The 15,418-nt window shown below is 43.9% G+C and overlaps 1 protein-coding gene across 3 annotated transcripts in view; it reads right to left on the bottom strand.

Moving 5' to 3' along the window:
* The window catches only part of macrod2 (mono-ADP ribosylhydrolase 2), a 646,577-nt gene that overhangs the window by 50,441 nt on the left and 580,718 nt on the right, over positions 1 to 15,418 (bottom strand). For all 3 annotated transcript variants that reach the window (XM_080781639.1, XM_080781641.1, XM_080781640.1), the window contains exon 9: positions 7,957 to 8,035. In XM_080781639.1, coding sequence (XP_080637765.1) covers positions 7,957 to 8,035 — 79 coding nt within the window. The remainder of the gene's footprint in view (positions 1 to 7,956; positions 8,036 to 15,418) is intronic.

The raw sequence follows: 15,418 nt of genomic DNA, 5'->3' as shown, positions 1-15,418 counted from the left end.
TCTGAGCCTGCGGTGTGCAGTGAGGGCGAAGCTTTCATTTAACCAATTTCAACCTGGTGTCCCAATTTATTTATTTTCTATTTTTTATTATTTTATTATTTTTTATTATTATTATTTTTTGGGGGGGGGGGGGGGGGGGGGGGGGCATGTCCTTGTAGACAAAAAGTAAAAAGAAATGTCAAAATATTTCAAAATGTACAAAGCATTCCAATTTTTGTTATGTTGTTGAATTATGTTTTAATTAAATACCGTAGGGCTTAAATGGCAAGAACACTACATATGATGTGGGAATGCCCCACAGTCAAAGGTTTCTGGGAACAGATAACTAATTATCTATCTAAAGTATTACAAAAACATATTCCCTGTTGTCCCAAATTATTGCTCCTTAATGATGATGATTCTTTAACGTTAAGTATTGTTCAGAGACGATTCTGGCTGGCAGGAAGTACCGCTGCAAAAATAATGTTGGCACTGCGATGGCAAGCTCCACATTCTCTGCCCTTTAATCAATGGAAACAGTTATTAACTGATGTTGTAACAATGGAGCTTTCTACAGCTAGATTAAATGGTGCAAACTATCAAACAATAGATAGCTGGAACCATATTCTCTATCAAGTTAGGACCTCTACTATATAACTAGCATGACATATATAACTAATTACATCTGTATATTCCCCTTTTTTCTTTTTGGTCTTTGTTGAAATCTTTGCTCATTTCTTTTTCTATTCAGGCCTATGACGGAGTGGGGTGGGAGGATTTTTTTATTTGATTTAATATTTACAATTTGTTCGATAATCTTTTCATGTTGTATTTAATTGTTATAAGCATTACTATATTTTCTCAGCACCAACAGTGGTTGGTGCTCTGGTTTGGGGGGTAGGATTTTTAAAAATTAGGCAAGGGGCAAGCCACTCATTTTAGTTGGCAAAGAATTTGAATTATATTTTATGTGCATTTTCTTTGTATGCTTGTACCTGTGCCTTTCATCCAAAAATGAAATAAAAATGTATAAAAAAAAAGAACACTATGGTGGAGGTTTGGGTTGTTGCCATGTTCTCTAAAGATAAAAAGAAAATGGCTCCATTGATTCAAAATTGATCATTCAAAATATGCTCCTCACTGACTGACATAATATTGTACGGTGCAGCAGCTCTCAGCACTCCTTTAGCACCAAAATGAACGCAAACAAAGTTGATTCAGACAATATAGAACAAAACATGTCATGAGAGCATGGTAGGATGTTAATTGCTTAATTGTATCATGCAGTGGACCTATATGGAGGTTCTTCCTTTAAAGGACATAAAAAGGACAAAGGTTTTTGTAATTTGTTTTTTTGTTAGGTTTTCTGAGCTCAATTGCACCCAAAAAACCTGAACTTTTAACATTCCGTAGATTTTCTGCGGTCTGGGGTTTTCTGGCTCAAACAAGTGCTCTGATTTGCCTGTGGACCATGATGTAACAGTCCCCAATTCCGGGCCCCGCGCAAGCTTTAGTTACCACTTGTGGCCACATGGACGCACTATTAACCCTGGCGTCCCTTTTTTGGGCGTGTCATTTTACAGAAGTGTAAGCATTTCCCAAAACATCCAATCTACAAGCACACAACATGCCACAATGTGACTGACAAAAACGTACAGTGGGCCTAGGCTTATATTCTTCTGCCTACACAAACGTCATGTCCTAGTAGGAGCGAATAGCGGAAGGGGAACAACGTCGGTGGCTGTTGCAATTACCTGCATTACAATATTTCACTATATAAAATAAAATTGCCTAAATAAATAAAATGTACCGGTGGTGTGTAGTACGTTCCGTAATGCAATTCCAAGTCCAAAAGTGTCCACTTAACGGGATTTCAGTCCCTGCCTCTCTAATATATATAACACTCTCTGCACGTCCCTGCTATGAGTCCCGCCCCCTTCCATGTCTTTATATACTGTAAATACTTTTTGAAAAGTCTATGAGGAAAACGGGGAATTCACTTCTGGTCCTCGGGAGGGGGCGGGCCTGCAAAGCTCTATACAGTATGTGTGTTAGCCTGGGTTCACGTCGTGTACCGCATGAAGACTGCTCGTCAGCACGGGCTATTTTTCAGTTCCTCCTCTCGCAGCTGAGCGGCCTCATTCCGGGTTCTCTCATAGATGACAGCTTGTGGTGGAAAGCACATTGTAATAAAACAATTTCCTGTATGCAAATGACCTGTTTACATGTTCCCGCCGCAGCAGTCATTGGCACTTGACAGATTGAGCGAATGCGTGGAAAAGGAAAAGCATGCAGTGGCATGATGACAAATGAGAACACATAAGACTTCAATAAAGAAAAGCTATTGTGCCTCTATTCTCTATTCTCTATTCTCAGAGCCATGCAGGCGCGCGTCAGGCTGACGATGATGCCCGGACAGGTGCTGCATCTCAGACGTACAAGCAACGGGTACACATAGACGCACACACATACGTGCACACACATGCGTGAACACACACATGCGCGCACGCACACGCACACACACACACACACACACACACACACACACACACACACACACACACACACACACACACACACACACACACACACACACACACACACACACACACACACACACACACACACACACACACACACACACACACAGAGAGAGAGAGAGAGAGACAGACAGCAGTGGTAGTAGTATTGCAGAAATATCATGGCAACCAATCACGATAGCTTCATAACAGCTCGCTGACAGAGGAAGAAGAAAAGAAAGTGGAAAGATGAGGTAATATGCAAGCAGCACGGAAACTGGGAATGAGTGAGAATGAGTCATGGCTATAGCAAGAGGATGAGCGGAGCGTGTGTGTGTGTGTGTGTGTGTCTGTGTGTGTGTGTGTGTTGGTTGCGGGGGCTTGTGCCGACAGCGCGGCCGGACACGGGTGGATAAACAGGAGTGGGTTTCAAGCCGCGGCGTGGTGATGTCAGCCCACGGCTGTGTGTGGACTGACTCGTTGTGGAATGGCGGCGGTGGAGATGACGAGGTATTATCGAAGAGACTGCGTGTGGACACCTGCAGAGTCAATTCACAGACTCTCATTTGCTGCTCCAGGTTCCTGCTCGGTCCAAGTGCAACCACTCTCACCACTAAAAGAGGATTTGCATGCCCTATACACTGTCATAATCACGCCAATCATCCTCTGTATCTTTGCAGCACACCTATCAGGTGCCGTGAAAACGAATCGCTGTCGTTTCGGCCGGCGGGCTGCATGAAAAGTATGAACGCGGCTTTGGTGAAAGCATCGGTAATTATACTGTTTTGAGCCATCTCTAAAATCAAATATACAAAAAGGCCTGGAAGAAGAGAGCAAGCGCGTCACGCTGATGCTTCCAAAGAGGACATGGTGAAAGCACGCTGAAGTGAAAGATTTGAGCAGGTGTGTAGGAGAGAATGAGACTGTACTTGCATACAAAAGAACATGAAATATCGTTTCCCCTCAGTTATTGGCAGTGCAACATAAAAAATAGAGCCTATTTAAAAACACAAGCTAAAAACTAAAACCAAACATGGACAGACATTTAAAAAGAGACTGCAGTATGTATGATGACGTGTTTCTTTGAGGCTGGGGCTGAGGAGTGAAATTAATGTCTCCTCTGACCCCCACGCATGCGCACGCGCCATCCTCTGCTGTGTCTCACAATGCAGAGGAGAATAAAACGGTGCATGGCTTTGACTGTACAGGTCAAAAGGGCACATCAGAAAACCATCACCATCAACAAACCATGTGCACCCCAGATTTGGCACAAACAAGGGACTGAATTCATTTCACTCACATGTGAATCCCGGCACTCAAAAACGCTCTCAAAGGGCACCTATACGGACGGCTGCAATTCGAAACTGGCCCCCCGAAGTCTGAGTCCCCCTCCACCCCCTTTACCCCTAACTGTATGTTATTTTCCCCTTTTTACCTCCTGTTATGATGATTTCCTGTTTTTCTTTTATATAGAAGTGTATTTGTTCTGATAAATTGAAAATGGTGGACCCTGTTCTAAATGTAATGCCTCATCATGGTGTCGTCCACAGTAACAGTTTTTGTATTGAGTTGTGCTTTCGTTTGAAATGTACCCATTCTGCATACTGTGAATAAATACTTCAATCAATCACAGGCAGACCTCTGTGACGAGGAAATGCACTTGATGCTCGGCTGGCGAGGCGTGTGCTATTATCACGGTGGCCTCTGAAAAACAGCCCTTCCCCCGCCATAATATGTATTCATACTGTAGAACGCCGACCTCTGCGGCACTCATTACCAACCCACGACGTGTCAGTATACCGTGGTCCGCCTAATTAACACTCGCTTTCTTTTATTGCCATTGTGACACAAAGCCTTTTGCACTGTTCCATGCAGGTAAACGGAGGAGATAACATAGACGCTGCAGTTATGCACTGATAGCACTCATAAACGGCCAGAGAACAACAGCTCCAGAATCTCATCTCAGAGCACTAATATGACAAGACGGGGCGCTGGGTGAGAGCGGGGCCAGGCAATATAATTACGTTCTCTCTCCCCAGAATGCAATCTTTTTCAGGGGAAAGAGAAGCCCTGCACAGGGAGTTGGGCATGATGACGGGAGTAGCGTAGGGGAAAACGAAACATTCCCCACCGCTTTGGGAGCGGCGGGGAAGATGAGGGCCTGAGCGCTGCAGTATTCCGTTGGGGAGGTGGGGCAGGCAAAGCAGGGTAAACGGGAGATAATGCTAACATGGCGGTGAAGCCCAGCCCAGCCTCGTGCAGCAGCAGCTTTCCTGGGCTCTTCAAGCCAATCCTCCGCGGGCCACCCATCAGAGCTGGTGACTGCGCCTATAGCCTCAACGAAGAAGGGGTGAGGATACGAGAGGGGGGGGGGGGGGGGGGCTCGAATGGAGAGAGAGGCAGAGGAATGGAATTTGTTTTCCTGAATGGAGCCCTGTATCCCACATGGGTCTTAAAACGCGCACGTCACATTATTTGTGATGTATATAGCTCACGTGTCACAACAAAGCCATCATGAATCTCAACGATTCCAATTCCAGACAGAATTCACGAAAGGTCTATGATCGATGACGAATATACAGTATATCTCATCCTTTTCCTCTGTCGGATTCTCATAAATGTCTGTAATTGTTTAAAGTTTGATACCACTTTTATTAATTTTGTTAAAATTGGCTAATGGGAGGACCTGCCTGCAGTGCTGACCGGCTGGCGAGCTGGCAGACCACGTCAACATGCTCATGTCACATGACTCATTCCCAATGTAGCTACGCCCACATATGGAGTATGTCTCAGTGTGTCGTCAATCGTCATACAGTAGCATCAGGTGCAAACAAATCAGTCAGCTAAAATGTGCAAAAAAGGGGCATGGCCAATTGCCCATAGTTAATGGTTGGATCGGCGGTGCAATGTAGGTGTGAGGTCCGCATATTGGTCTGAACCGATATTTAAAAAATATTATTATTATTATATTATTGATAGATTCAACGTATAGGTTGACATGAAACGGGGAGAGAGATGGGGGGGGGGGTGACACGCAGCAAAGGTCGTCAGGATAGAGAGTCGAACTCACAACACGCCGTCAGGCTGGATTACCAGCATAGGTGCCCAGACCGCTAGGCCGGCCTGGGCCGAACCGCACTAGTTATTGAAATGAACGATAGCACATGTAGTTTTCAGAAATCCAAGGCCTATTCCATTTCTGGACATTTTATTCACCTCACGTCGGCATCAATGTGAACCCTTCCATGTGCCTTCGCATGCACTGTCTGGAAAACACTGAACAGCCTGCAGGTCAGCGAAGGTCGCTGCAAGGTATCCATGATGGAATGGAAAATAACTGTGTGTGTGTGTGTGTGTGTGTGTGTGTGTGTGTGTGTGTGTGTGTGTGTGTGTGCGTGTGTGTGTGTGTGTGTGTGCGTGTGCGTGTGCGTGTGTTGTGCGAGCGTGCGAGTGGTGAATTCCAAATCATGGAACACTCCACCACGACGTACTGGATGGATGACCGTGCTGGACCGAATGACGCAACAGAACCAATCCATCTACAGTTTTTAGTTTCGTTCCTTTCTGTTTGAGTAGGCGAGAAAATACATTATTATTCATTATTATAATAGTCAAGCACGAATGACCGGTGACATCATCATTTCTCAAATTCTCTGGTTTACATGTCTAATACTAGGTACACTGAAAGGGATATTTTCATAAAATAAAAAAAAAGTACATGCCTGGCTGGAAGGCCCAAAAGCACAAAGAAAAGCACGTTCAGAAAAAAGATCCATGCACGTGTAGCTTAGCTTAGGCCTACATTTACAAATGGTTTACATTTGAAGGCATGGACTGTCCCTGTAATAGTGTTTCTAGAATGAGATACTGTATTGCATTCATGGTTCCTGTCAACTTGCGGTGGTGGTATACAGATTACAGTATTTTTTCCCCCACCCACCCCACAGTTATCTTGCATTAATACCACAGGATTTTCCAAACAAATCTGCTTATTTGTTGAAACCACAGCGTCACAGCATTACACCAAGCATGTGAAAAGTGGGCCTTTTAAGATACCTAGAGCGGTACAATCTATCTGCTTGCACAACTCGGTGCTAATCTGCGTATTACAGTTCCTCCATTTGTTTGCCAGATGGCCAGCCAAGGCTACCTGTCCAAAGAGGCTGACACTAATGGAGGTGTTGACGCTACACACTGTATCACTCACACACTGAAAAAGAAGGCAGTGGAGTTAAAGCTGCAATCCGTAAGTTGTATGGCCGTTGTCGATCTCTCCTGATACGGAAAGAGGTAATTGCAACGAGGTCCGGACTAAAATAAAGATGAGGTGCCGCGGCATGTCTATAGTGATCAATTCAGTGTGCCGTTGACTTCAAACAACATTATTGTTGCCAAGGTCTGGTAATCCAGTCTGGCAGTGTGGCACGGGTTCGACTCCCGATCCCGACGGCCTTTACTGCATGTCACTCCCCAAAAAAAAAAACATTATTGGGGGTGCATACTTTGTTTAGACTAGTCATTGGTTAGACATGGGTTAAGGTTAGGTTTAGGTGTGCTGCCCCGTGGGAGGTTAGGTTTAGGGTGAGGGTTTGAGATAGGTTGTAGTTGTAGGACTAATGACATCGCTCCGTAACAGTGGGACGTCATCGAAAATGTTCCCCACCTGTTTAGCCGACAAGAACGAAAATCTTAAAACGTTAATAACTGGCGATCTAAATCATCCCGTCCAATTCTAAGAAAAGAGTATGTCTTAGATGGTCCACCGCTGTCCCGTTGCTAGTTGTTGTTGTCGATCGGCTTTGTGTTTTGGCTACATTTAGCTGCTACTGTACATCCACATCCGGGATAACATCCGGTCTGTCGGTAAAAGTGCTCCGCTGCTATAAATCGCTGGGCCCTATGATTGAATGGATTAAATAACCCTGGGCAATCGGAGTGTTAAATAACCAGTGACAACCAACCAAGTGTCTTAGCCGTCACCGCTTGCCCAAAAAGAACCAATTTTCAACTGAATGCACAAGATTGTGTAATTTGTCATGTGGCACAGCCACAGGCACACAACAAGGTAGGTTATAAACTAGATTGGTACTGTGACATTGAGACATCTTTAGTGTAAAACTATTCGAATGGTTTAAAAATGTCCCCAAAATACAGTACACGAAGAAACAGAACATTTTAAAGTTGGAATGAAGTCTTCTAGGTGAAGTATTGAAGAGAATGAATGTAAACAAACAAACAAATAAATAAAAACAGTGAGGAGAACTATAAACTGGTATTTCTTCAAATATGGAGATCATTAGCATATGGAGATAATTTGCCACGAGGCAGCTTTTAGTATATTCACCAATGGACTAATGTGATCATTCATAGCATTAATTCACAAGCAACAACAATGCAAAACAGCAATACGCAACAAAAAAAGGCAGAATACGTTGTGTCAAAAGTTAAACAGACACACCTTGGAAGAGGAGAGACATTTTCTTCTTGTAGATGGTGAAATCAGTCTCCAGGAAGACACAGAATATGACTCGTGTGATCTGTACAGGGAAAGAGAAAAGAGGAGTTCCATTATTGTGGCTCCTTATTTCAGAGCCGTTCCTGTGGGGAATTGCACATGACAATGGAGCTAAATGGATGAGTGAAGATATGACGATAGCAGTGTCGGCACCAGAGCGACATAATCACAGCCAAATTACCGTTCAAGAAATCCAATTAGTTACCGTCCCGTTCAAGAGACCGCCCAAACTAGACCATGTGAGACAGCTTTTCATGAATATTACAATGCATTACATCAGATTGAGCGCTTCTGAATGGGCTGCTTGGCTGGAAGAGTGCAATATGCCTCAGTATCACACCAAAGTGTAATAACGTGAAATTGCGACATTAAATATGAACAGTGAGTCCCACAGAGCTCAGGGGGCTTCAAGTTCCAATTGCAATTGTAGACTAGGGGTGACAAGGAGTTTGATAATGACTCCAGCTTCTCTGTTCAAACACTATACCCAGCAATTACAAATCTATAAATGTTCTCGCTGTATTTGGGTTATTTTGTTTGTTTGCTTGGTGGAAAACCAATACCCACTTTCGTTTTCCCCCTGGAAAGAATTTCCTTATTACTAGTGTACTGAATACCTGAATGATTCTGTCCTCACGCACAAAAGACTATGGAATTACAGTGTCCCCTTTCTCCAGAGTACATTACTCCTCCGGACAAATACAGGAAAAATAAAACCACATATAAATGAATGCATTAGTATCTAACTTATTGCCGAACAAATCATATACTCTTAAGGTCCATGAGCAATAATCATAATCTCATAGTTCAGCATAAGCAAACAGAGAACATTATGGATCATACATTTATTCATATGTGCATAATGCAACTCTTTCTCACAACGTCCATGCCTGCACAAGTTACTCATTCTGTAGAAAACATAAAAAGCAACACACTGAGCTGTTTGCGAGACTGCGGCAAAGCAGGTCATCCTCCCATCTATCTAACCCTGGGCCTATTTCATCAGCATCCCGCTACTTCCATCCCTTCTGTCCCCACATGGCACAGCTGGCTATGCAGGCAACAGCATCAGAGCCAGGGAGATGCATCACACAATGTGGCGGCGGATATAATCGTGTGACTAAATAATGGCAATTTCACAAAACACACATAATGGTTACCAACCATCCCCCCACACTTCTCTGTGTCACTGATATTGGGAGATAAAAGGATGCTTTTCCAGCCTTGACTGTGCTTTGTTCAGAGCACATCCGATTTGGTTCTTTTACGACTTTTAGGACACACTGCAAGTGATCAGATCGGATTTGGGCATTCAGATATTGGTACATTGCATTGCACAGTTTCTGGGAAATACGTCGTGTGATGAAGTGTAAATCAGGAATAGATAATCTGATTTCTAAATCGCATTTCAAACCACCTACAGGAATGTGCTGCAAATATGATTTTCGAAAATGTACTGTAATTTTTTTGCAGTTCAGACTTCATAAAACAAATCTGATACCAATCTGGATATATCTGAACATAGCTTTCGGGGTCATTCAGACCCTTCTCTGTAAGGTTTAATGCTTAATTTCTGCTCTGTTGTACGGTGGTGTTGAGTGCTGACAATAGCCTACAGTATGTACAAGTTAATGTGTTGTGAGCTTTGACAATAGGAGGCCGGTGGGCTATTTTCAGTGTGACATCTTTTGACGTCTTAAATTAGTACTGTTGGTAATAATGTAAATGGTAAATGGTGCATTTATATAGCGCCTTTATCCAAAGCGCTTTACATAGATTGTGCATTACAATCACACACCAATGGCGGCAGAAACCATGCAAGGCACCAACCAGCAATTAGGGGTTCAGTGTCTTCCTCAAGGACACTTCGACACCAACTCTGGGGGAGCCCGGGTTTGAACTGGCAACCTTGCAGTTTCCATCCAGCCACTGCCGCCAACATATGCACCCTCAGCGATATGACTTCAAATACATTATTGATTGTATCATATAACATAAATAGTAGGAAACCAAAGAACAAAAAAACGGCTACGTTATTGGTTCTAAATGCCATTTTCGTAACGGTTAATTACCCAGCCGAACTTTAGATCAGTTGCATCTGCAACCCTAGTCCAGTCAGAAATCAAAGAGGCTCCCTTCTAGTGTCCATAGAGACATACATCTATTAATAGTTGCTGACCTCTGCTTTCGATTAAATGTTAGGAGCTGAATTCAGGATGGTGACATTTTATTTTCCTAGATGTCTTTGGGGGCTGGGAGGGGGCGGGGCTTTGTTCACAAAATGTAGCCTCATTCTCTTGCCTGCCTCGCTATGGCAGAAAATGAAAGCTTTAAAGCTCCTTTGAAGTCACAGGCTCACCGACGGTTTGTGTGGGAAGTGATAATACACCGAGATAGTGCATACCACTGGTTGTTGGAAGGCCACGGGACAGACGTGCCCCAGGAATTTCCATTACTCTTTCATTGAGCTTCATTCGAACGCTGACTAGTAGTGACTACACACTGAGAAACAGGAGGCATCACACATTCATGTCTCCGTCTCGTGTGGAAACCTGTACATGTAAGACATGCACAGATAGGCGCCCCACGGACACGGCGGCATACATACTGTATACACATTAATTGCATGCGCGCACAAATGCACACACGCATGCACACACATATGCGGGCATAATGTGCTAATGTACAAATTGACACAATAACACGCACACAAACACACACGTGCGCGGACACACCCAAACTCATTTTTTATGTTGGCCATTCAGTGACTGCAATTCTCCTACGTTGGGTTAAATATTAAGGAGGGAAGGGAGGGACAGGTCTCTGCAAATTAGCCTCTCTAAATCTTTGACCTGCAGACATACAACTCACATTATGGTCAAAAGGTGCATGGGAGAATTGCTGTGTTGTTGGCTTTATTAACACAATGCAGGTCAACACTCAAGAGACGCGTCTGGAACTTGGCCCCTATCCATAGAAGCATCATTGGCAAAACGCCTCATACTGAGTCAGAAAGGATCCTTTCTTTGCATTCTAAAACAGCTATTCTTGGACTTGAACACATGTAGGCATGCATCATGCCCATTCAAGCATGTACTGTAGCTCACCAGACTTTATATATTTGTATTTGTATTGTGTTACTATAATTGTTTTACAATATTGTTGTTGTCAGGTGTACAGCTTACAATATATGCCCAAAGCCGTTATACTTTTCAAGTCCAATGTAGCTATTAATTTGTCATGAGCTCTTGTTAATACAGAACATTATATTTGTTTAAATAATTAAATCACAGAATGAAAAACATTTAATTTGAACATGTTTAAGAAATAGCGAAGCCAGCAGATCTACAAGCTCACAACGCATCTTGTAGACTATTTTCACTATTTTTATGACATATTAATTTACATAAAAAGTAAACAACTAGAAATATGGAGATACAAGGTTTCTGCACATGCACGTGCGCGCGCACACACACACACACACACACACACACACACACACACACACACACACACACACACACACACACACACACACACACACACACACACACACACACACACACACACACACACACACACACACACACACACACACACACACACACACACACAGGAGGATGTACTGGAGATGTAGGCTATACTGCTTAATGGTGTGTTGCTATGGTTAGTAGAGCATCAATCCCCTTTTCAAATGTGAGAAAATGAAATACAATTATACATAGGCTACACATTATTTTAAGTAGGCTACTGTACCAGCTAAAGTTGTTGTTTGGCCTTTTGGCTCGCTAGAGAAGTTGTGTGACTTGATATTTAATGTTGGTAAAAGAGAGCTGAGTGAATCTTATGAGGCAGTGAGCTACCACTATCACAGAAATTCACAGGTTATAGCTTGCAAAACACTGCATTCCATTTATCTATACCAGGTCAAGATGTGAAGAAAATCTCATCATTCTTTAAAAAAAATAAAAAAGACTGGAAGGAAGCTTGATAATGCAAGAGGTATAGGTTACCTTAGGTGAGATATGTAGTGAATTCAAGGAGAGTGGGCAGTTTAGAAAATTGGTTACCTCTGTGCTGCTCATTCAGAGATGTTATTGGCAATGGAGCAGACATGGTGTGATGTCTGCAGCATGGTGTGATCGATACTCATGCTGTTTCCTATCATACCATTGTGTTTGAAAAATGAGCACGGCTTTACAACAACAAAGTGTTGCTACGTAGGTTCCTTTCATCTGAGGTTTTATGTTCTCTAAATGAATGAGCATTGCGGATAGAGGGGTGGGGGTGTCTAAAAAAAACATGCTCCTCTAAAATATAGTTGCAAAACTGCCCTCGCCCAGCTTATCGCACACACACACACACACACACACACACACACACACACACACAGTAAACTCAGTTTCATGCTTCATCGTGCGACGGTGTAGCATGCCGGATTTAGCCGACCTACAAGTTCACAGCGCGTTGCATCTGCAGCACGTTGTGAGCTTGTAGGTCAGCTATTTTCAGTGTGCGGTAGCCAGGCGTGCGACGGAGCTTACGGTGAACGAAGAGGAAACTGTTGCTGCATGGGCGCCCCCCCCCCACCCCCCCCCTGACGGTATGTAGAAAACATTGTGTTCATGTACAGTGGCCTATGAACTGATGCCAAGCGTCTGACAAGCTCCAGGGAACACCAGACCAGATGTCACTCATTCTCATTATTCTTCAAGATGGAGTGCCGTGATTTTTTTCCACCCTAAAACATCATCAGGTATTATTATTATATAAGGAGGAAGAATTCTCTTGTGTACAGTATTTGTTCAAATTGTTTTTACCTAGACACGCCGACCAGTTCATTAACCCATTCTGGGCGGGAACCCCTATTGGTATCTTACCCCCTCAGGCCGGGCACCCATATTTGGGTTCTGTACAGTATGTACAGTATTCAAAAATGTAATTTTTTTGATGCTGCTATATAAATATTTGAAGTTTTTCAGAAACCTTAGGTCAGGATTTAGAGTCGTTTTTAGAATCGGCCTTAGGCCTGGATTGCCTGGTGGGTGGTGAGGGGTGGTGATCCACCATGAACTGAAGCTGCACCCACAGCTGTTGTTGTATGATAAAGGGGGAGGGGTTAGGGGAGGGGATGATATTGTGATGTCACTATATCACCGTTTCTCTCATTGGCACGTTTGACTGTCAAGGTTTCAGCCTCCAGGAAGAAACTCTAAATTCAAAGGGAAGACATTATTGCACATAACAACCACACCAAGGGATCTAATGAAGTAGCTGTCACCTCATAGACACATGAAAAACTGAAAAAAAAATCACGGCACTCTATCTTTTTGCTGGAATGACGGCACATTCCCTCCATTCCCCTGTCTCTGACTATTCACGATCAAAGGGAAAAGCTGTGAGAACCACAGAGAGAGATTGCAGCAGCATGCACGCACGCACACAAACGCGCACACACGCGCACACACACACACACACACACACACACACACACACACACACACACACACACACACACACACACACACACACACACACACACACACACACACACACACACACACACACACACAGGAGCACTTTGGCACCGCTCAAAAATCAGCCTATAGAAGGATGTTACCCTGGAAACATATATTTGTGTCCAATATATTGGTGCTCCGTGAAGTGTGTGTGTGTGTGTGTGTGCACGCATACGCGCGTGTACGTACGCATGTGTTGAATGTGCAGTCTGCAGAAGCCAAGGTTGGGAAAGTTAATGGAAGACTAATTAGAAAGCTGGGATCACAGCCAGCCTGGTCATTACTCATCCCTGATTGGTGGATTGTCGCCAGTCGGGGGTAGGGGGTGGGGGGGTATTATGACTGTAGACCCGGGTGCATAATGGAAAGGATGGCAGCCTTGACATGAACGTGTGTTGAACATTTCGTTCTGAGGCGGGGGTCTGCTCGCCTCAGGGCAAAGAACAGTGAATGTACAGTATATTGTAACGCTTTTTCAACGTTGGGTTCTGTGGACCACCAGGGGACAAACATAACTCTGACGGGCAGGGACGTGCAGAGAGTCTTAGAGAGGCAGGGGCTGAAATACCGTAAGAGGGCACTTTTGGACCAAAATAGCAGATCTACGAGCTCACAACGCGTCGCGCCGTGACACGTTGAGAGCTTGTAGATCAGCTATTTTCGGTGGTGCAACCCAGCACTCTTTATCTACTGGAGATGTGGTGTACAACATGGATTTATCTACTGGAGATGTGGTGTACAACATGGATTTATCTACTGGAGATGTGGTGTACAACATGGATTTATCTACTGGAGATGTGGTGTACAACATGGATTTTGGAACTAATTTGTTCAACACAAAATGCTGCATTCCAAATTTGCATTTCTTTCACCGTAGTAAATGCTGCATTCATGGTCTGGAGATGGCAGTCTCTCAGTAGTTTTACAGACGGGTAAAAGGGCAGGGGCTGAAGCCCCCTTTGCTGTCTATGTGTGCACGTCCCTGCTGACAGGTCTGTAACTCTGAGAGTGTAGGAATGGAACCGAGTGGGTCTTATGATGCATTTCTCTAAATAATCTCTGCACATGTCTGACATTTATGAAAATGGCCCAAATGACCCAATTAATAACATTTTGTCTCCAGTGAGCCCTCAACACACGGTTAGAAATCTGGGAACTTGCGAGGCAATTACTGTCTAGATACAGTACAGTGCAAGTGAAAGTGTCTATTACACATTGCAGATTGTGCCAATGCAAAAAATTATATTTTTTAAACTACAATGGAAATGCATTACCTCACGCCGTCATCAGCATGTGTCAACATCTGTTTAATGTTAGAGATCTCAGTGCAATCATTATATTATAGAGCCCCCTACCAAACACCTCGTCTAACTTAATCGATTCAAGACCAATGCCACTTAGTTGTAAATTAGCTATGTGAATATATGATAAAGCTGAAACTAATTAAAAAATGATAACGCCTGGGGTTCAACCTGATTACATACCACTGCTCTCCCCATCTCATTTGCATCCCACTCGAGATGTGAAGAAACAAGATTTGAGAGAGGCTGGCTCTCGCACCATGCGGCAGCCAAGCCTGCTTATGACTAACGGGCATGTATGCACGATAGCAGGGGAGTGGCCAGCTGCTGCCGAGGCATCAAACGTGTAAAGGTTCAACCAAGTTGAACTCAATGTGTATGGCATTTTTGTTATGCAGCCAGAAGCTCCACCCCTTTGCTTGCATGCAATGGGCAAGTCACCGGGACACTGAGGTGTGACCACCCCGATGCGGCCTTTTAACATGGGGAGTGACTGACGTGCCTAAAAATACAATTTCAACGAGAGGCGTGTACGGGAGGGAGGCGTGGGAAATCTGACAGGCGTAGCGACAAGCAGGTCTGATC

This window comes from Protomyctophum bolini (genome assembly GCF_963924005.1).
Source record: "Protomyctophum bolini genome assembly, chromosome: 14".
Lineage (NCBI taxonomy): Eukaryota > Metazoa > Chordata > Actinopteri > Myctophiformes > Myctophidae > Protomyctophum > Protomyctophum bolini.
This window is presented reverse-complemented; position numbering and strand designations above follow the sequence as displayed.